This window comes from Eurosta solidaginis, chromosome 3, assembly GCF_040869045.1.
Source record: "Eurosta solidaginis isolate ZX-2024a chromosome 3, ASM4086904v1, whole genome shotgun sequence".
In the NCBI taxonomy this organism is placed as follows: domain Eukaryota; kingdom Metazoa; phylum Arthropoda; class Insecta; order Diptera; family Tephritidae; genus Eurosta; species Eurosta solidaginis.
The window spans coordinates 63,896,570-63,919,079 of NC_090321.1; the positions used below are offsets into that span (position 1 = coordinate 63,896,570).

At 42.9% G+C, this 22,510-nt stretch overlaps 2 protein-coding genes across 3 annotated transcripts in view; one reads left to right on the forward strand and one right to left on the reverse strand.

Moving 5' to 3' along the window:
* The window catches only part of garz (Sec7 domain-containing protein garz), a 29,040-nt gene extending 25,609 nt beyond the window's left edge, over positions 1-3,431 (reverse strand). For both annotated transcript variants that reach the window (XM_067772018.1, XM_067772019.1), the window contains exons 1-5: positions 3,041-3,431; positions 2,765-2,963; positions 1,587-2,683; positions 540-1,517; positions 263-471 (exon numbers count right to left, since the gene is read on the reverse strand). In XM_067772018.1, coding sequence (XP_067628119.1) covers positions 263-471; positions 540-1,517; positions 1,587-2,683; positions 2,765-2,963; positions 3,041-3,142 — 2,585 coding nt within the window. In that variant the 5' untranslated portion in view covers positions 3,143-3,431. The remainder of the gene's footprint in view (positions 1-262; positions 472-539; positions 1,518-1,586; positions 2,684-2,764; positions 2,964-3,040) is intronic.
* Positions 3,432-16,818: 13,387 nt separating this feature from the next.
* LOC137243838 (protein HID1) lies at positions 16,819-21,524 on the forward strand. Its single transcript, XM_067772020.1, has 2 exons — positions 16,819-18,387; positions 19,596-21,524. Exons 1-2 carry the CDS (start codon positions 17,055-17,057, stop codon positions 20,885-20,887), a joined length of 2,625 nt encoding a protein of 874 aa, XP_067628121.1. The 5' UTR covers positions 16,819-17,054; the 3' UTR covers positions 20,888-21,524.
* Positions 21,525-22,510: the final 986 nt, after the last annotated feature.

Here is a 22,510-nt window from a genome sequence, read left to right on the forward strand (position 1 = left end):
CAAAGGACAATCAACATCGATAATACTACCCAAGGCCTTTGGGAGGTGTCCTTATTAGGGAGCCGAACCCGTATCAAAATTTTTTGCGGAAACTGGAACAGACGTGCATATTATTTACTTTATACAGATCATCGATAAAAGAACAATTACTTTTAATCCTTAAATGGTCATAAACACATTATATGGGCCCGGTCTATCATCCTGAATCCAAATCATTTCACTTCCGAAAATACTGTTATTCTAAGCACTTTTTACAACTTACTTAATGGCTTCAAAAATATTTGATAGCATCTCCTGATCAAAATCAGCGCCACCATTTAGGCCACGTAAGTTTTTGGCGAAGTCCTCTGACGTCATTGGCACATTCAGGCGCTTTGCATTCGAGTTATGTTGATCCATATTTAACATGATGGTGGCATAAGCCAAACTGAAGGCAGCATCTGTGTTGGCAAAAGGCTCATTGTTTTGTTTCTGTAAGATAAAAATATACTGAAGCAAATGAGGTTTCTGTTAATTTTTTAAGCGAAGGTATCAATTACATGCCAATGATCAGCAAAGTGTTCAAGTACAAGGAAAATTAATGGTGCTTCGCCCGGCAAACGGAACGTCTCCAAGTACAAACGCAGCGCCTGATCCACTCTCAAACCAGCAAAATCAAATGAATCCACAAAATTCTTCAAAATCTTTGAATCAACATTCTTTTTCTTCGATATATATTCACCAATCATTTTTTTATCAAGCCCCGGATTTTCACGCAAAAACAAGGCAACTTCCATGGGATCAAGTTGCGAGTTCAATATACCGTGCTCTTGCAAGTATTGTATACCCTTATCGGGACGTTGGTTAAACAGTTCTGTACCTTGTGTGAGCACACGCTTTTTCTCTTTTATATTTTGGAGATACTCGCGCGTTAGGCCTGCATTAGCTACACCACCACCAGCGCCTAGGCGTAAACGTGATGAGCTATTAATGAATTTGGATATGTTTTCCACAAGCGATTTATTATCATCATTGCTGCCATCGATTATAATGCTCTCCAGTTCAGAGTTATGACGTGAATGACGCGTGGAACTAGTTACACCTGTGGCCGAACTGCCACAAACTTCATTATCAACATTTTTTGAGGCAACACAATTTTCTTCGATACTCTCAATAACCGAAGTCAAAGTGTCCAAAGAGATTATGTGTGTACTATAGACAGCATTTGTAGCAGAGAGAGTGTATTTGGAGAGTAAGTTTACTAGACCTTCAAACAAGTCGGTACAATATAAATCGCAATCGTAATTGATGTACAGTTCCGAAACAAAACCTGGTACCCGCCAAAGCTGAAGCAAATTGTCCAATGCTAGCTCGCGCATTTCATAAGGCGTTTTTGGGCTATCGCTAGCAATAATCTCCGATATTTTTTTGAGATAAGCTTCTAATTGGAATTTCAAGTGACCGCGCAATGATTCGAAGAGTAAAAAGCACAGTTGTAGATCAGCTGCAAAAAGCGTTATTCGTTCGGAGTTGAGTAACTGTAACAAAAAGAAAAAAATATATATAAAATAAACTGAAACGAAAATTACTTAATCCCATTTACATACCGCAAACAAATTCCTGCACAAGTCATCTTTGACCAACTCCAACAGCGTATCGTATTTGCCAATGTTATCTGCACCCACCTTAAAGGCAACCGTGAGTAAACTTAAGCCCATATGAATCATGGTATCTGTATTCTGTTTATCTAAGGGGTTGCAGAGCAATATAAGGAAACGAAAAAGTTCCTGTATGCATGGCAAACCATAGGGCAGCAATGATACTGAGCCTTCTGAGCCATCAAGCGAATGTTGTTGTGTGAAACGCACACCCATGGAATTTATATATTCACTGCTACCCCCTTCATTTGTCTGTAATGCGTTCATTTCGCTATCACCAACAGGACATAAAGTACCGCCAGCAACAGTGGGCTGTGGATCAGCTTGTGTCCGATTGTCAACAGATACATGCTCATCACAGTGTTCTACATTTATAGTGGGCTCTGTACTACTTTCAGCATCTGTTATACCACCCTGCACTGTAGTAGTCGGAGTTTGGGTAATTTTGCCTTGCATATCGAGTATATTTCCTGCGGGTGTTGCAGGTGTTGTAGCCAATGGTGCCGATTTTACTAGTGGTACTTGTAAGTGTGGAGTTTGTGGATCTATCGACGCACTTGTTGCAGATAATTTACGCTTCACCTCTGTTTTTGTATTATCACAACTTTTTGTTTGCGCTTGCCCGGATGATGCTTGACTAACAATCTTTGGGACCTTCTTTCGTTGTTTACTTTTACTTTGATCCATTACGGTAGCTATCATTTGAAATTTACGTAAAACATTAGCGGCATTTCGATCTTCGGAGAACTGTGGTAGACGTATGAATAGCAAATAGACCATATCTTTTAGCGCTTTCTTGGCATACCGACGCAGCAATTCATTGAGCCGTGGTTCAAAACATATTTTGAAGCAACTCAACATAACTTCGCATACTGCTTCATTGCTGAGTACGGAACCTTCAGGAGAACGCATTAGGGTATGTAAAACTTCGACCACACAAAAAAGTGTAACGCCATCTGATGACTGATCGGTACCCATGAAACGTGCATGCGTAACAGCGTCCACTATATTTTCGACCGTGACTGCGAGATTGGGTGTAGTGGGATCTACTCAAATTTTTAAAGATAGGTACAACAATTCACCCTGAACTGATATCACAACTTTGTGCTGTATTTCGGAATACTTACCAATTAATCCTGATGATAGAAATTCGTTAATCGCTTCTAGCGCAAGACTCGTTATAGCGCCAGTCGTCTCATCTGTACGTATCACTTCGAGGAATGGCGCCAAAAACACGTTTGGATCAATCAACCTTAAATCCTCTACACTTCTCAAGATTTCTTTAAGATTTACAAATATTTTCATGAGGGCATCTTTTTCCTCGTCCTAAGCAAATTAAAGCATATTGAAATCAAGGAAATTCGGGAGGACCATATGTTGTACGACACAGCACATTTACTTACCACATATGCATTTGAATTCCAGCGCGAGCCACGACGCATTGCCGTCATTAGCGTGGACATTTGTTCGCGCACCACAAAGATTCCATTGCCCGGTAAGGTCATTTTTCATGAGCTTAGATTTGCCTATATATTAGTATTTTACTTCTGGGGCACGGATTTAGCCGCACCAGTGGCAGAAAACACACACACACTCTTTGTTTTTAAATTATTTGAAATTCTGTTCAAACGATTATTTTGATTCCTAATTTTATTACCCAATAATGTACAATACTTCGTACTACATTCTTTGTATATTTTGTACAAACACTCTGCTAATCAAGAACGAAAAAACTGATTTTTTCCACGCAATCACCACAAATTTTATTTTTGTCGGTCGACAAATAAGTGATGACGTTTCGGTAATGAGATTGAGCTGACAGCTGATTAATTCGTGCAATGTTTGTAGGAATGGCAGGACTGTGTTGAAGAATATTATGCCAATAAGCGGCTGTAGTGAATTTTCTGGTGCCCTACATATCGCTATTTTAATGTCGTCACACTTCGCTTGACATGTTGTTGTTGTTGTTGTTGTTGTAGCGATAAGGGCACTCCCCGAAGGCCTTGGGGGGTGTTATCGATGTTTATGGTTCTTTGCCGGATGCAGATCCGGTACGTTCCGCAAACTCTTTGCAACTTAATGGAAGGGGCACTCGGATAAAACCGAGCTTGTCCTCTTCACGAGGAGGTACAAAGTACCAAATCTAACACCGCCAAGAAATTGGGGTACGTTTTTAGCGTTTAGCGATTAAGTCAAATATTTGGGAGTCATTCTGGATAGGAAGCTATTATGGAGTGACCATACAATGTAGCGATCCAAGAAGGCAGCAGCAGCGCTGTTCATCTGTAAGAGGGCAACTGGCACCTCCTGGTGGTTCTCCACTAAGGTGGCCTACTGGATTTACACAGCCATTGTGCGCCCGATTCTTCTTTATGGTGCCTAGGTCTGGCGGCCTGCACTAGCTAAAAGTACCTATCTTAAAATGCTTCAAAAGGTGCAACGGAGTTCAGAGCTCTGCATTAACGGGGCCCTCGGCTCCACTCGTCTGAAGCACTCAATACAATGCTATACCTTACACCTCTTGACCTGGTGGCGAAGGAAATAGCGGTCATCGCCGCTTTACGCATAAGGTAAACAGGTCTCTGGTCAAATGGATCTAGTGGACACGCAACAATCCTGAGCAAAGAACGTTTTCGTTAAAAACTATAGTATTGTAACGAATTTGCTGCAAATCCTCTTATTTGCCCTTTTGCTAGGTTCGTATTACTAAACTGTTGAATAAATAACTCCAATATTGAATAATGGAAAAATGGCCTTTATTGAAGTACTTCACAATACACTTATACTTTGCAACGAATAGCTTGCTTAATAACCAAACTGATTGATAGCTCAAATGAAACTCTTTCAAAATAATACTGCTTTTGCTCCCTAGATATTGTCTTAATCGAAACTGCTTGACAACTCAAATCAAACTGAATTCCAGCGCCTCTACATCTGTCGCCTTTTATACTCTTTGATTTTAACATACGCATATTCTAGGCGCTTCCAGAATATACTAGTCCATTAGCTCTCAAACATCTCAGCTGTAACTACAATTGCACAATTTTATAGTTTTTCTCATTGCATACTTATAGGAGTATCTCAGATATATGCATGTATTTGTGCATTGACTCTCCGCTGCTCGTATTCGTACATGTTACATATATGTAGACGCAGTTATTGTTTCGTTTATGTAGATACATGATGATTGAATTATTGATGTGAATTCACGTCACTGCTTAGCATCGGCTTAGAGCTGGCAGCACTCCTTAGTTTTGCTAATATTCGTAACACTGCCCTCCAACTAAGTCTGATCGTCCTGATCAGACAAATCTCTCGATCTAAACACTGCTAGCATCGCCAAATGTACCACTCTTCTACTCCGTGGTTTCTCAATGCTTTGTATGCGGTAGATGCTATCACTGATCTTCTTCGCAACCTTGTACGGGCCTTCCCAACTGCACCGAAATTTGGATGGAAAACCTTTCCGCCGGTGAGGGTTGTATAACAGTACCAAATCTCACGCCAAGAAACTTTTCGAATTATTGTTCTCATGGTACCTTTGTTTCATCGTACTACTCAATACCCTGGTTCGTTCCTTCACACTCTGTTGTTTAGCCGATGCACAACTTCGTAGAGCTTGCGCTGGACGGATTTGCTTTGCATAATCAGTATCGTTCCCACGTTTCCCCACAGTAGTGCGCTCTGGCTTGAAACTACCCTCGCATTCTTTCTCGGAAATTCGTTGCTTCGTTTTCCTGCGCCTTTTAGGTTTTGTCAATGCCAGTGTTTCTCTCGCAGGTACTTTTGATTTTGATTTATTTGGCCCATTCGATCTATCAACCTTTGCCTTTGACTTTTCCAAACTAAAGTTAAGTGGTATGTCCTGGTTCTTATAGCGCATAATTTTTCTCCGCATATCGATCCTGATGTCATGGTCAACCAAGAAGTCCACTCCCAATATGACTTCATCAACGATCTCCGCCACAACGAATTTGTGTAGAACCATGACTTTTCCAATTAATACCTCACATACCACTTCACCTTGGACTTGATTATACTCGCCTGTGACCGTACGCAACCTTGCTCCAGGTAATGACTTTACTCTCCTGTAGACCAAATCAGATCGAATCAAGAAATGAGATGCCCCCGTATCTACAGTCAGTACACGCTCTTTACCCTCCACATTCCCTCTGATGGTAAGACTGCTTGATTTCCTTCCAATCTGCGACACAGATATCACAGGACATTCAATAGCCGGGGCAAGTTTTCGTTCTTTACATCCGACACGCTCTTGCTCATTTCCGCCAGCTTTGCGTTTACGGCCACCCACATTGTTGGAACTATTAGGACCAAGATCGCAATGACGTGCAATGTGACCTGGGTTGCCGCACTTGAAACATTTAATAACTCCGGCATTCTTCTGTTGAGATCCCTTCAATGCTTCCAAAATTGTGTCTACCCACTCTGGTCTTTCTACTTCCACACGGCGTGCTTACACAGAAGCGACGCTGTTTCCTGAATCAGAGCATGCGATACCGTTTCAGCAAATGTTAATTTTGGATTCGCATATGTAGCCCGCTTCGTTTCCACATCTCGTATGCCATTTATAAAGCTCTGAATCTTTACCCTTTCAGTGTATTCCACGGGTGCATCCGCATTCGCTAAATGTGCTAGCCTTTCAATATCCGACGCAAACTCTTGCAATGTTTCACCAGGCCTCTGGAAGCGGTTCAGCAACTCCATTTGGTATATCTGTCTCCTATGCTCAGTTCCGTATCGTCTCTCTAGAGCAGCCATCAATGCTTCATAATTGTTCCGCTCTCCTTCGGGAATCGTCTGTAGGATTTCCGCTGCTGGCCCCTTCAATGCCACGAACATTGCAGCAACTTTATCTTGCGCATTCCAGTTGTTCATTGCTGCGGTCTTCTCAAACTGTAGCTTGAAGACATGGAAAGGAACAGAACCGTCAAAAGATGGAGTTTTTAACTTCGTATTACTCGCTGAAGCAGCCGGCCGATTAAGTTGCAATTCCTGTATACGACCTCTCAACGCATCCACCCCTGCCTCGAATTTTTCTTCAAACTGCATTATTTTTTCGTCCATGCGCGCTTCGAGTTTTGAATATACGTGCCTCTTGTGCTTCTAGTTGTACTGTTATGCGTGTCTCTTGTTCTTTCAGTTGGGTTGCCATATATGTCTTTTGTTCTTCCAGCTGTGATGACATATTTGTGGATATTTGTGATGACATTTCTGTTATACGTGCCTCTTGTGCTTCCATCTTGGATGTTAAACGTGTCTCCTGCGATTCTAGTTGTGATGCCATATATGTCTTCTGCTCTTCCAGTTGAGATGACACTGTCGATGTTTGAGCAGATATTGCAGCTAAAATCATGTTCAAGTCTGTGCTGGTAACCGTCTGCGATGTTTAGTTTTTCTCATCAATTTTTGTTGTCTCCTCGCCATCAAGATGAAAGACATACTCTTCCACATCAATTCCTTCTACTTCCATTGCCACTCGTAGCCGTGCCTGAAGTTCAAGTTTAACGCCGCTTGTATTCAATCCACGGCTCTCCAACTCCTTCTTTAGTTGCTGGATCTTCAATTCACTGAACTTTACCATGTCCTTGTTGTCCTCTGGAATTTATTCAACAATTCCTCTTCTGACACCAATTGTAACGAATTTGCTGCAAATTCTCTTATTTGCCCTTTTGCTAGGTTCGTATTACTAAACTGTTGAATAAATAACTCCAATATTGAATAATGGAAAAATGGTCTTTATTGAAGTACTTCACAATACACTTATACTTTGCAACGAATAACTTGCTTAATAACCAAACTGATTGATAGCTCAAATGAAACTCTTTCAAAATAATACCGCTTTTGCTCCCTAGATATCGTCTTAATCGAAACTGCTTGACAACTCAAATCAAACTGAATTCCAGCGCCTCTACATCTGTCGCCTTTTATACTCTTTGATTTTAACATACATCTCAGCTGTAACTACAATTGCACAATTTTATAGTTTTTCTCATTGCATACTTATAGGAGTATCTCAGATATATGCATGTATTTGTGCATTGACTCTCCGCTGCTCGTATACGTACATGGTACATATATGTAGACGCAGTTATTGTTTCGTTTATGTAGATACATGATGATTGAATTATTGATGTGCATTCACGTCACTGCTTAGCATCGGCTTAGAGTTGGCAGCACTCCTTAGTTTTGCTAATATTTTTAACAGTATATATATACCATCGCGACAAGACGGGAATACCAGACCCCATACGGTACCGGGTGTTATCAACATATTCACGGATGGTTCTAAGCTTGACGGGAAGGTGGTAGCAGGCCTCTTTTCATCGGATCTGGGTCTAGAGGTCTCTTTTCGCCTACCAGATCACTGTAGTGTTTACCAAGCGGAAATGCTGGCAATACACAGGGCTGTGAATCATCTCGGGTCTATGCCTGAGGATGGTAAACGGGTGTTTATTTTCTCAGACAGCCAGGCCGCATTAAAGGCCCTGAGGCCCTATTCAGTAACTATGAGTTTTGAAATGTACATTTTTCTTTCATTCAAATTATTTGAAGAAAAAGTGTACTTTTTAAAACTCACAGTTACTGAATAGGGCCCTGGACTCATTCGTCGACAACGCAAAGTCGGTCACTGAATTCCGCAGATCTCTTAACGAGATGGATCAGCACTTCAGTATCAGCCTTATATGGGTACCTGGGCACAGGGATATTGAAGGCAACTGCAGAGCAAAGGAGCTGGTCAGAAGAGGCATCACTGACCATATCCTTCCGGGAAATTATTCGGTAGGTATGCCCATGGCCACTTTCAGGCTTCGTGTGAATACAAGCACTATACGAAATGAAAATGGACTATTGTCAGCCATATCATCGTGTGAGACATCCAGGCTAACCTGGTCCTCATATGACAAGGGACGCACAAGAGCGCTTCTGATTTAAAACAAATCAGTTCTATCGTCCCTGATAAGGGTTCTAACAGGGCATTGTTTCATAGGCACACATGGTACTAGAATGGGGGTAATGGCCTTCGACTATTGTCGCAGCTGCAGATGTACAGAAGAGGAGAGTGCCCAGCACATTCTCTGTCAGTGTCCAGCGCTTAGTAGGCGTAGGTTGGCCATCATTGGTAAACCTTTTCTACATGACCTTGCTGAGGTCTCTGGTCAAGGCTCTAGCAAAATTTATAAATTCCACGAAATGGCTCGACTCGCTTTGGGCAGGTTAGGGGTACTCTTTGATACCGTATAGGATATCACAATTGGCCCATTAGCGGCCTAAGTAGTGAGCTGTTACCATAGTGTTCATCTCAGCCCTCGCAACCTAACCTATACCCGAGATTAATTAAAACTTGACCGTGTTTTCTTTTTCCGCTATTCCCATTCAGAAGTGAGCAGAAGTTCATTGAGGCTGTTGTCATTATAACCGCTCGATTTGTTCCAGCAGCTTTCATAGCTAAGTGAAATGAGTATTTAAGGTTATCAGCTGGAGTAAGCAAACTATCGCGAATTATAAATGCGAGCCGAGGACCGTTTACATTATATCCCGTTAATACTAGCTGGCACTTCATTTGACATTCGGTGTAATACAACCAAAGTTTCGCAGCCAACCAGATCAAAACGTCGTTTATAAAAATATCAATTCAAAATAACCTCGCCTCAAAGAGTAAACTAGCGGCTTAAGTGCAGTATACGGACAATTCCAAAATCAAAAAATGAGGTATGAGGATTTATAGACATGGTCAAGGTGAGTATAACTACACAATTCTGTTTGTGAGCAAATGACAATAACAGGAGTTATTAAGGGTCAAAGTTCATATGAAGCATTTTTTTAAATCTAAATTTCTCTTTAAGTATCGAACCGATTTTCAAAATTTTTTTCATTGTATAGGTAGTAAAATTACCTTTCATTTGATATGCTGTTTGTATTCCTATCCCGTAAAATACTTAAAAAATTCGATGTTTAAAAGTGCTATATTTACTAAGTAAATTACGCATATTTATTTGTACATATGTATGTATGTGTAGATAGATAGATAGATAATTAATTGAGGATCGCACTGCGACCATTGGTCTATTGTGCCCTCATCTGCTTCACAACACCTCATCCAAGCCGACATCTCTGATGAACCCTAGCAGTTCACCTGGCTTGAGGGATTTGATGTGAGTATGCTCTGGCCATGGTGAGCCCATAAACTTAGCTCTACGTCTTGAGATTGCATCGCACTCCAGGAGGATATGGTCCGCCGTCTCCGCTGATCTGTCACAAAATCGGCATGTGTTGTTTGATATTATACCCAGCTTTTGCATGTGGCTGTTCAGTCTACAGTGTCCTGTAAGAATTGCTGTTAGAGTTCTTAGGTTATTTTTCGAGAGGCCTATAAATGCCCTGTATCGAGTTGTGCAATAACCCCCTAACAGTAGCTTAGATTGTCTTAGGCCTGGCATATTACGCCAGTGTTCTTCCCTCTTTTCCTTTTCTTCTGCCAATAGATGCCCCCTAATTTCCTGCGGGCCTACTGGCAGGAACGGCTCAGGACCAATAGGTCGTATCGTTGCTGCCTCTCTGGCCAGGCTGTCCGCCTGCTCGTTTCCCTCGACTCCCCTGTGGCCTGGAACCCAGGCCAACAGTAATTCATTGTGTGCTCCTAGTTGGTTCAGCTTTTCCACACACTCAAGGAATAGCGCTGATTTTATTTCAAATGCTGAGATGGCCTTGAGGGCGGCCTGGCTGTCACTGAGTATGGCAATTTTCTCATTGGAGTATTTTCGCTGAAGGTTCAGGTCCGCGCACTGGCTTATGGCAAATACCTCCGTTTGAGAAATGCTCGGGTATGCTCCCAGGGGTATTGATATTTTGGCTCTGGGTCCAAAGACTCCAGATCCAATCCCCTCTGGGGTCTTCGAGCCATCGGTATACCATACTATACTGTTTAGCTGCTGAATGCTCTCAATTCTGCTTTCTTCCCACGTACCCTTGTCTCCCAGTTCTACTTTATATCTTTTCTCATATACTATGTGCCTGAGGATATCATCCCTCGGGAGTTGAGAGATTGGGATTCTCTCTCTCAATTCCTCTATGTTCCGGGACGATATGACTTTACCTTTGCCCGAGCCCTCCTTAACGATATTAAGGAGGGCTCGCTTGGCTGATTGCTCTATCGATATATGCAGCGGGGTCAGATCGAGGATAGCCTCCAGCGCTGTTGTGGGGCATGTGCGCATAGCTCCCGTGATGCACACACATGCCAGTCGCTGAAGTTTTGACAGTGCTTGCCTCGTCGTCGCCCGAGTTGTTCTCGATGCCCAGGCTATTGAGCCATATGTTATCATAGGTTTTACTATCATGGTATACATCCATCTTAGCACGTGTGGGCTACAGCCCCATGATTTGCCTGCTAGACGTTTGCATACCATGATGGACCTCGTGGCCCTAGTCTTCATGGAGTCGAAGTGTTGTTTCCATAAGAGCTTGGTGTCAAAAATGATCCCCAAGTATTTCACTGCGGTTCCATATTCTAGTTCCACGCCATCTATTGTTATTGCTCTCAGGGCTGGTAGGACCCTTCTTCTGGTGAAGGGGATGATGGTTGTCTTAGATGGGTTGATGTTAAGACCCAAATTGGCGCACCACTCCCTTGTAATGTTCAATGCTCTTTGTATTATGTCACAGAGCGTACTCTCGAATTTACCCCTCGCAATTATGACGATGTCGTCAGCATATCCTTGGCATCTTATGCCACTGTCTGATAGCCTTTGCAGGAAATCATCCACTACTAGGCTCCACAAAAGGGGTGACAGGACACCTCCCTGGGGGCACCCTCTCGTGGTAATAACCTTAACTGCGCTGCTGCCTACTTGAGCTTCAGCGATTCTTGTACGGAGTAGACTGTCAATCCATCTCTGGATAGGCAACTGAACTCCTCTTCTCTGCAGTGCTATGTTTACGCTTTCGTGAGATGTGTTGCCAAAGGCACCCTCGATATCAAGGAAAGCGCAAAGCACTGTTTCCCCTGTTTCGAACGCCCTCTGTATTTCAGATGTTAACTGGTACAGAGCTGTGTCCGTGGACCTACCCGCTCTGTAGGCATGCTGGCTATAATGTAAGGGCCAGCTCTTGAGGGCGTTCGACCTGATTTCTTGGTCTATTATGTTTTCCATTGCCTTCAAGACAAAGGAGGTTAGACTTATTGGTCTGAAGGACTTTGCTTGTGAATAGTCCTTTTTACCTACTTTTGGTATAAATACCACTCTTGCTCTTCTCCACATCATGGGTATATATCCCAGTGCCAGGCTATCTCTCATGATTCTGGCGAGATGTGGGATGATCTGTGTCCCTTGCTGCATTAGCGCCGGGTAGATTCCATCCACCCCCGGAGATTTGTATTTCTCAAAGGATTCTACTGCCCATCTGACTCTGGCCTCACAAAAGAGGGAGTTGGCTAGTTGCCAGTCTGATGGGGTTGGTTTAACTCTGGGGAACACAGGTTCCGGTACTTGCGGGGAGGCCTCAGGAAAATGCGCTTGCAGCAAGGCCTTAGCTCGCTCTTCCACCGTTTCGGTATAGGTACCGTCTGGGAGCCTAATTGCTAGGTCTGTCTGTCTCTGCTCTTTGGCTAGGGCCTTGTGTAGCCTTGCCGCTGCAGGCGTGCTGGAAATTCCCTCACAGAAATTCCTAAAACTTTCCATTTTTGCTTTTCTTATCTCCTTATTGTACTTAGTTAGATTTTGGGTGTATTCCTCCCAGTTGCCGGTTCTCCTTGCCTCGTTAAAGAGTTTCCTGACTTTTCTCCTAAGCAGCGTCAGGTCATAAGACCACCAGGGGGTCGCCTTTTTACCCTTAATCAAGGAGACACGGCAACTGGAGTTATAGGCATCTATCATTATTTGATTTGCCCTTTCCACCCTGCTCTCCAACTGGGTACAATTGTTACTTCTGCCTTTACTCTTAAGGCTATCTATGTTAGCTTCTATAATACTTTTGTAGCTGTCCCAGTCTGTTTTCCTGGGATTTCTTCTGGGGTTGCTTTGCCCCGATACGGCGCCCAGCTCAAACCTTATGATTCTGTGGTCCGAAAGGGAGGGTTCTTCTGAGACCCTCCATTTCGAGATCATATTCTCAGTTAGGTTGTTGCCGAGCGTTATATCAAGGACTTCTGCCCCAGCTCTCGTAACAAACGTCGGTTTACTCCCGACGTTGTATATACTTAAATCATTGCTGGCTATTTATTCTAGCAAACACTCACCCCTTTGGTTGGTATCACTGCTGCCCCATTCCGTATTGTGGGAGTTTGCATCGCTTCCTACAATAAGAGGAAGTTTCGCTCTTCTGCAGTGAGCCTTCTGCAGTTGAACTTTGTTCAAAACACATCAGCTATTGGGAGAAACAATTACTGACTGAAATCGCCCGCCTCAAAAAGCATCCTGGATCCGCCACTGCTACTAACCTAATTTTATGTAACAAAGGCAAACATCCAACGTATAGGAATAGAATTAGAGAAGAAGTCATATATATCATCTTGGCCACAGACTCTCCCACTGCAAGAATCGTCGACTGGAGAGTGTCTGACATATGCTCCTTCTTGGATTATCTGGGGGGACCATGTTGTCGTCCCCCGGGAAGTAGGCTGCGGCTAGCACAATGCTGGAGTCCTCCCCGTTGACTTTCGCATTTATTTGTACCGCCACCAGATCTCGACTTAAAAACTCTGTAATGCAAAAATAGTTAATATCTGCTTTAAGCATTACACATGCTCTAGGTCTCTGCTGGGAGAGATCCCAAATTACTCTACTGTTACTTACATTAAGGCCCCTCACCTGTCCCTTGTATGCCCAAGGTTCCTGTATGAGGGCTATGCCCAGATCATCCGAGGCAAACCTCCTCGCCAGTACAGCCGAAGCTGCAATGGCGTGGTGGAGGTTGATCTGGGCTATCTGCATGCTTATGCCGGTCATTTTGGCCCGGCCGGCCTCATCGGGTCGTCGTAATCCGACAGCCAGCTTTCGCTATCATCCCGCTTGTCCAGTGCCAGCTCTTGGAGGTCCAAGCCCTCAATGAGCTCCTGTGTGGTGAGTATTTGTTGGTCCGCTTGTTCCGCGACCTCTTCGCTATTACTCGCTGCGGTAGGAGAGTTTGTAGTCACACGAGCCTTGATGGTGTCGGTGCTCGCGTCCGACATGTCTTCGTCCGACATCTTATCTATGTCGGCGTCCTCTACGGCCTTGTCTTCCTGCCGCTCACTATTCCCTGGTAGCTTCTGCCTCCAGGGTCTTACTTGGATCAAGCCGTACCTGTAATGCAGCTTGAATCCATTCCTACGTGTGAGCTGGTAGGATTCTTCATCTATGCCCACGTCGAGACGTAGGCCCGTTTCTTCCGCTCTGCTGTTAATAACGCGCCACCTCTGCGTCTTAAGGCCCTCGTTCTGATTAGCGAGGAGCCGTATCGCAAATTCTCTGGGGCGGTCCGCACTTCTGGGGAGGAACATTGTCACGTTATGCGTGGGCGGTATGTCATCCCCGCGCCTTGTGCATAATTGTGCCCCTGTCCATCCCTCGAGTGTTGGCACTACTTCCTCGAGCCAACTTGCGGTTTTCTCGTCCTCGCAATCAACAAGGAGGAGCCCTGCTCGGAAGTACACCCCGCAAAATACTAGAGCATGCCCACACCCCCTGAACACTCCATCCATAATTAGCTCCTGGAGATTTGTCAGGTCCTCTTGACTTAGGGCATCCGCCGGGTAGTTCCTGGGCAGCACAGCCACTCGGGTACCCCTGAGGGCGTCCGAGTAGCTCTGCTGTCTTGGTGCTGCTTCAGCGGGTCCCCCAGTCGCCCTGGTCAAATTCTCCCGGCGCCCGGCTGTCGTGTTCTGCGGAGCATGGGCCCGTTGCCTCTTTGAACTGGGAGTATCCTCCGGTGTGATCTGCCCTATCCTACGCTTTCCAGCGGGAGGGGCTGTATGCTGGCTAGCTACCGCTGGCTGTTCTTTACTTCCGACTTTGTTTCTCCGTTCGGTGGTCGCTGTACTGTGCTCGTGGGCTGGTTTATGCCTGTGCTCGTCTGCCCTGGCTCTTGCGTCCCTGGGCGACAGGCCCTCTTCAAGGTATCGGAGATACCATTTTGTCCCAGACCCACTTAGTCCCAGGCGCCATTTATCTGTTAGCGATCCTGGTCTGCCCGGTGGTGGTAGTGCAGGTTGCCTGCCCCTGTTATGCCTTCTGTTGGGCCGCTTCCACTCTTCCCGGTTCCGCTCGAGGTCGCTCCTTTTCTGGGACCTATCGCAGCTGCCTTGTGAGCTGCTTCCAGAATCCTGCTTCGACGGTGAGCGCCCATGTTTACTTGGCTCCCTAGAGGGCCTGCCATGGTTATTTTTGCTACTTTCCCTCATTTGTGTGGAAGTACCGTCGGAGCTACACTTAGTTGTGGCATCTCTTTCCTCGGGGGCCCCGCGCTGCTCTATGGTGGTACTGGGCCCTCCATGGTTCGCGGGTTTGTTTTTAGACGCCTGCCCCTCCTGCTCCCCTTTTTTAATATGCCCGCGCTGCTCACCAGTGGCCGAGATGCCTCTGGGGATCGCGGGTTTCGTCGTCTTTTGCTTACTATGCTCTTGTGGCCCGCTTTGCTTTCCTTGGGTTTCTGTAATGCCCTTAGGGTTTGCGGGTTTAAGAGCCGGTTCTCTGCGCACTCCAGCGCTGGTGGAGGGAGATTCATCGTCCCTCATATGCTCTATAAAGAGCAATGCATCCTCTCTCGAGAGGGTCTCCAGGAATTTCCTGGAGTACCTGCGTGGCCTGCTACTGCTTTGCCCGCTGCTCTTCTTGGAGCCCGTCTTCTTTGTTGCGTTACTGTTGTTGTTTGTTTTTTTGTTGTTGTTTTGATTTGCTTTATTTTCCATTCTTTGTCGTACGACAACATGCTTGACGCGGCAAGCGTTGTTGTCAAATTATTTAAATGGGGAACTGGGTTGGTCCGCCGCGGCAGAGCCCCTTGACGCGGTAAGGCCATGATTACTCCCCAAGGTGGCCCGGTGTTGGAGAGGCGCCGTTATAATACAGCCGGTGTTGTGAACCTCCTGGCTGCAAACCAGTCCAATGGGCACGGTGACGCATGACACCCTGGATTAGGAGGTGACAGTTCCTGGTTACCGATAGCATTCGACCACATTTGTCAGGTGAGCGCGGTTGCGCCGCTCCCACCTGACCAATTAGTATCAAATGCGATCGGCATAAACCCCTGCACCGCTACAAGGTGACTGTCTTCGCAGAGGTATGTATGTGTATGTATATTGAAATAAAGCCAGTATGGCCTTGTTGCCATTTTCCAAACATGGTTGTTGTAATTTTATTAGGCTGTACCTAAAAACGCGCAAAATAGTGCGTACCGTGGCATGTTGCCACGGTTCATGCAACCACCCGGACTTGGCATGGCGTAGCCCAGGGTTATTTAAATGAGTGCCGAAGGCCGCCAACTCGGAAAGGTGTTCTGCACATAAAGGAAACAAATACCAGGTGTTCTGCGCAGAATTACTGTTAATTTGCCCAAAATTAAGTTTTGGTATACCAGGAACAGGACAGTTGGTATTGCATTGATGGGACTAAGGATATTATATATAATTTTAAATAAAAGCTTAAATTATTTACCATCTACCAAACTATATTTTCATATATTTAATACAACAATTAAATTTAAAAAAATTAAGTTTTTAAAAATTTTGATATGTTTTTTAAAAAATTATATTATTTCAGGAAATTCTTTTCAGTTATATACTTAAGATATACATCAAATGAAAGGTATTGGAAATACATATCCAACGACGTTAAAATTTTGAAAATCGGTTCAATACTTTAGAGGTAATTTAGATTAAAAAAAAGCTTATTATGAACTTTGACCTTTAATAACTTTTGTTGTTGTTGTTTGCCCAACAAAAAAAATATACCGTTATGTTTCTTTTATTAATACCTATCGATCTCAATTTTTCGTTTTTTTTATATCAGCATTGTCCGTATACTGCACTTGTTCCAAACTAGCTAACAGTAAACACAATCGAGTGCTGCCAGAGGTGAATGTCATTCAAAAGAATCGATTGAAGGAAAATCGCCAATCCTTTATTTGGATAGCACATCACTATTAGCGATTTTTCTCTCGCGGTGATGCAATCACCGATAGTGAAATATCGTCCATCACTACAGCTATCGAAAAATTATGAATGACAATGGAATTACTTTTTCACCGTGTGTTTTTCGTGGATTTGTGAAAAGAATCCCTGTTAAAACAAGAAAATTTTGCTGAAATATAAGAAGTTAACTCAAAATTGATTTATTGCGCAAATAAATACATAATTTTTTAGCCGTCCTGCAAACAGACCGTGCTCGGTACAAGTTGTAAGGTCAGATTTGTATACACAATATGGGAAATTCCGACTCAAAATTGAACTTCCGCAAAGCAATTGTACAACTAACGCAAAAACATCAAAAAATTGATGACACCGACGAACAGTTCTGGGATCAATTTTGGTATGGACATCAAACATCATTGGAAGATGTATTCGCATTGGTCACATCAGCAGAAATACGAAATATACGTAACGAAAATCCAGCCAATTTGGCGACTCTCTGTTACAAGGCCGTCGAAAAGTTGGCATTAGCCGTGGATAATAGTTGTCGCACTCAAATGGAACAACAATGTGTGCTGAATTGTGTACGTTTACTAATACGTATATTACCATATATTTTTGAAGATGAAAAGTGGCGTGAATTCTTTTGGAGTAGCCTGCCTACGCGTAATACGCCCACATCTACCTATGTGGTAGATATATTACGTGAAAATTCGCCACGTCTAACGAGCCCGCAACAGCCAGTACCATTAGCGCAATCATTGATAAATGCATTATGTGATCTGCTATTTTGTCCTGATTTTACGGTTACTGCTACAAGACGCGCCGGCCCTGATAAGGCCGAGGAATTGGCGAATATTGATAGCTGTGAATACATTTGGGAGGCGGGTGTGGGTTTTGCCAACTCACCACCCAAAAACGCCAATATGGAAAAAAAACGCACTGAAATATTAAAGCTTTTGCTGACATGTTTTTCGGAAACAATTTATTGTTTAACGGATGAGCCAAATAGATGGATAGCATATTTCACTTCAGCGGAGAATCGACATGCTTTGCCACTGTTCACATCACTTTTAAATACAGTATGCGCTTATGATCCAGTAGGATTCGGCGTACCCTACAATCATCTGTTGTTTGTAGATACCACTGAACCGTTGGTAGAAGCTTGTCTACAAATTTTGATTGTAACATTAGATCATGATATGGTTATACATCAACAGCAACAACTGGAATTGCGCCGTCAGTTGCAAACATCCAATCAAGCTGCCTCTTCAAATTCTTATGATGATGGCTTTGGCGATAATTTATTCATTAATTATCTATCGCGTGTACATCGTGATGAAGATTTTCATTTCATACTTAAAGGCATAACACGTTTGTTGAATAATCCTCTACTACAAAATTACTTACCAAACTCGACGAAACGTTTGCATTGTCATCAGGAGCTCTTAATACTTTTTTGGAAAGTATGCGATTTTAATAAGAAATTCTTGTATTTTGTGCTGAAAAGCTCTGATGTGCTAGATGTACTCACACCAATACTTTATCATTTGAATTATTCGCGCGCAGATCAATCGCGTGTTGGACTGATGCATATCGGTGTATTCATACTCCTGCTATTATCGGGTATGTAAATATGTTGGCTATATACTAAATTAATGATTGAAACATACTACATTGTGATCGCACGAAACGAATTGTTTTATTATGGATATACCAAGTTAAGTGGTTGTTTGATGTGATTGTTTACACATATATATATTTTTTTGTTGGTGCTGAAAGGTCAAAAAAGTTTCCAATTGACAGGTTGTTGTTCTTTTTGTAGCGGTAAGAACACTCGCCGAAGGCCTTGGGGAGTGTAATCGATGTTGATGGTCCTTTGCCGGATGCAGATCCGATACGTAACAAGCACCATTAAGGTACTAGCCCGACCATCTCTGGACCGATTTGATATGACCACATGAAACCTTGTAGGCCGTTCCGTCCTCCCACCTCCTAAATCCGTGAGGAACTTTGGGCACCAGAGCCTCGACTGTTAAAAAACAGGATTCGAAACGGGTAGGTTAGGTTGACAATTCGGTTGGAGAAGCTATATATATTGCGCTGGAAACCCCTTGAAAGGCTTGCTCTACACAACCCCTTGAACTAATTTGGTATTTTAGTCCCCTCTTACGGTAGGCATACCTGCCGCGGGTATATTCTATGCCCCTAACCCGCTGCGATTTTCGATGGCAGGCCTTGTCTGGATATGTGCTGTTGTTCCTGCGGGTTGTTGAAGTTTAATTGCATTCGGTTGTAACTCAAAACAGTGAATTGTGGCACTCACCTCGCGATCCGCTTATGTGGATAGTTTTACCACGTTAGGTAGTACTACCAACTGAAAACACGTTTTGGAGAACAAATAATCTCGCAGCAATCGGTCTAGAGGTGCCACTCAGAGTTGTAAGTTCCGGTTTTTCCACAGCTACACCTTTATATCAAAGATCGGAAAACGATTTGACATGCCGAAGAAACTGAAAGGCATGTCGCCATTTTTTCTGGGGACTACTTTAGCAGACTTAAAAGCAAAAAGAGTTTGTGGTAGTGTCATAAGTTGCAAGGTGCACGTGCTGTGGAAGCTTTAAACTAGGATGAACCCTTTTAATAAGATAGTAGGGCAGTGAGAAGCTGCTTAGCTGGAAGTCGTTTTTAATAGAATTTGATCAGCTAAATAGAGTAATGATGAAATGACGGTGCTAAGTCAGGTTAAAGTTAACCAAACCAGAACACAACCAGCTCAAATAGGAATATTGTTTCAGTTTTAACACGTTCGCTAAAATTATTATAACTTCCAGGTGAGCGCAATTTTGGCGTGCGTCTCAACAAACCCTACACCGCAACGGTGCCCATGGACATACCCGTATTCACCGGCACACATGCTGATCTACTCATAACTGTTTTCCACAAAATTATCGCTACTGGTCATCAACGCCTACAGCCGCTCTTCGATTGCCTACTCACTATACTTGTGAATGTTTCACCTTATTTAAAAACGCTGTCTATGGTTGCAAGTGTAAAGTTGCTGCATTTACTTGAAGCTTTTAGCACTCCTTGGTTTCTACTATCTGCACCTAACAATCACCATTTAGTCTTTTTTCTTTTGGAAATTTTTAATAACATCATTCAATATCAGTTTGATGGCAATTCGAACTTAGTTTACACCATTATACGTAAGCGTCACGTATTTCATGCAATGGCGAATTTGCCCTCCGATATGGCTGGTATCGCGAAATGCTTAAGTGGTCGTAAAATTGGTAAATATAGCATACCACCCGTGCCGCATACAAACGCAAAACATCTTTCGGCACAAGCACTAGCAAGTGGTGGTGGGCAATTGGATGCCGGCGATTTAGATGATGAAGATTGCGAGTCGGAAACTGAGTCACAAGATAAACAAAGTGAGATTATACATGAAAATGCACTAGCGGCTTTACCCGCAGAGCCGGGTACTTTGAAGACTTCTTTATTGGATACTCCTGCTATTAATCAAATGACTGAACGCGAGGCTGCACATCCGAGCGTTGAGCACACACAAACGCCTACAATTGATGGCGCTTTGGACATTTCGCAGTTCGAGGACACTAATCAAACTAAGCCAACTAGTCAAACGAATCGTCATGGTGCAACACGTCGTAGCAATACATCACTCAATTCAGTTGAAAGTAGCTCCATTCCCAAAGAGAATCAAACACGTCTCTCTGTGGCAACACGTGGCAACATACGTATGGTACCGTCTGCGCCTGGTGATCATTGGACACCAACACCAGAGTGGATTGTGTCTTGGCGTTCGAAGCTGCCTCTACAAACGATTATGCGATTGCTGCAAGTACTTGTACCTCAAGTGGAAAAAATCTGTATCGATAAGGGTTTAACCGATGAGTCGGAAATATTAAAATTTTTGCAACATGGTACATTAGTAGGTCTGCTGCCGGTACCTCATCCCATTCTCATAAGAAAATATCAAGCAAATGCTGGTACAACCGCATGGTTTCGCACCTATATTTGGGGTGTTATTTATTTACGTAACGTTGGCCCATCCATTTGGTATGATACAGATGTGAAACTTTTTGAAATTCAACGCGTATAAAGGAATAGATGGATCTATCTTTGGAGCACTTGTTTGGACTGTGTGGAGGTGCAACTATACATAACATAAATAACGATCCTTAATGATTAGTTAACTATATGAGATTGCATTCAGAAAATGCTATACTTGTTTATACTTTTAAGTATATTATGGTTATAACTTGTACATATTAATTTCCTTTATTTAAGCATTTATTTTAATAGCTTTATAGTATGAAATTGTTTACCACCCAAAAAGGTTTGACTTTCGTCATTAAACTTTATTAACCAATACTATTGTAAATAAGCGTAATTTACATTTTGTTTTTAAGTGTTATTGTTTAAATCATTTAATATAAGCTAGCGCTAGATGCGGTTTTACTTAATTAAATTTTTTTATTTTTTTTAAGTAATCAAAAAATACAATCTTAATTATGTTTATTATAAAGTCTTAACAGAGAGTAAATAAATAGTGCAACCTTTAATAATTTATATACACATACATAATATACATACCTACATAATACATATAACATAAATAATCTATAATTATGAAATATGCAGTTTCCGATTAAATAAATATATAGCAGATACTATTTAAACATACAAATGAAAACTCATATAACGAATAAAATTGTCAAAATCTTCTGGACATAAAATGGTGTTTCGGATTTTTTAATACTTCACACTATGTGAGGGATATGTCCCACCTCCATTTAAAAGTGTACATCCGCTAAGACTGCCATACACGGCGTAAATTTACGATCACCCACAACTAAACATCTAAGGGACTCTACGGATTGGGTGAAACAGTTTCCGCTACGTGAACCTTCTAGTATATCCTACCACTGGGGTTTGGAAGGATCTTGGGACCAATACACCCTCACATACGAAGCAATAAAGCGATGATTATAAGAACTTGGGGTCGTTAGAGCCTAGCCTGTTAAATATGTGTATGTACATTAATTTTTGTAACAGAATTCGCCTCGCTTAGATGAAGGGGTTAGAGAAACAACAAATTGTGCTTTGCAACATTTAGAATCCCCTCAAGCTGAGCTCAAAGCCAGTCGCTTTGGGGCGTCCTAAAAAGATTCTTTTCCGGCAGACGCAGCAAAAACATTTTTCAGGACCAGGGTCAGGAGACGGACCCGGATTGGATTGGATACTTTCCCGGAGCAAGAGAATATGGAGCAGTCCCACTACACGGAGCTGCTGGGAGGATGAAAAGGGGGACGTAACAAATTAAATGGGATTACACTGAAATGACAGTCCTTGGTCGGGAAAAATCCCGAGTCGCTCCGGTACATAGAACCGACTGCCAGTGGCTATCGACTGGTTGTCTAAAAAATGCCTAGACATTCTTGTCTTCAGTACATTTTTGGTTTTAATATGGCTTGGCTGTCAAACCTAGTTCTTTTTAGGAGTAATTATAAGATACCTAAAGTCGTTTGACGTGCACTACTGCGGGAAGTCGTACGTCGTGAACTTTTGAGGAGACAGAAAAATGTAATTTATGCAACGTCCCTCCATGTAATGTACTTAAACGGCTTTATTTCCTACAGAAAGAAATAAGTGAAGGGACTCATTTGGGACAAAGGACTGGCGAAAGTTTTTATAGATGTATCGAAGTTGGAAGGAGGTTTTT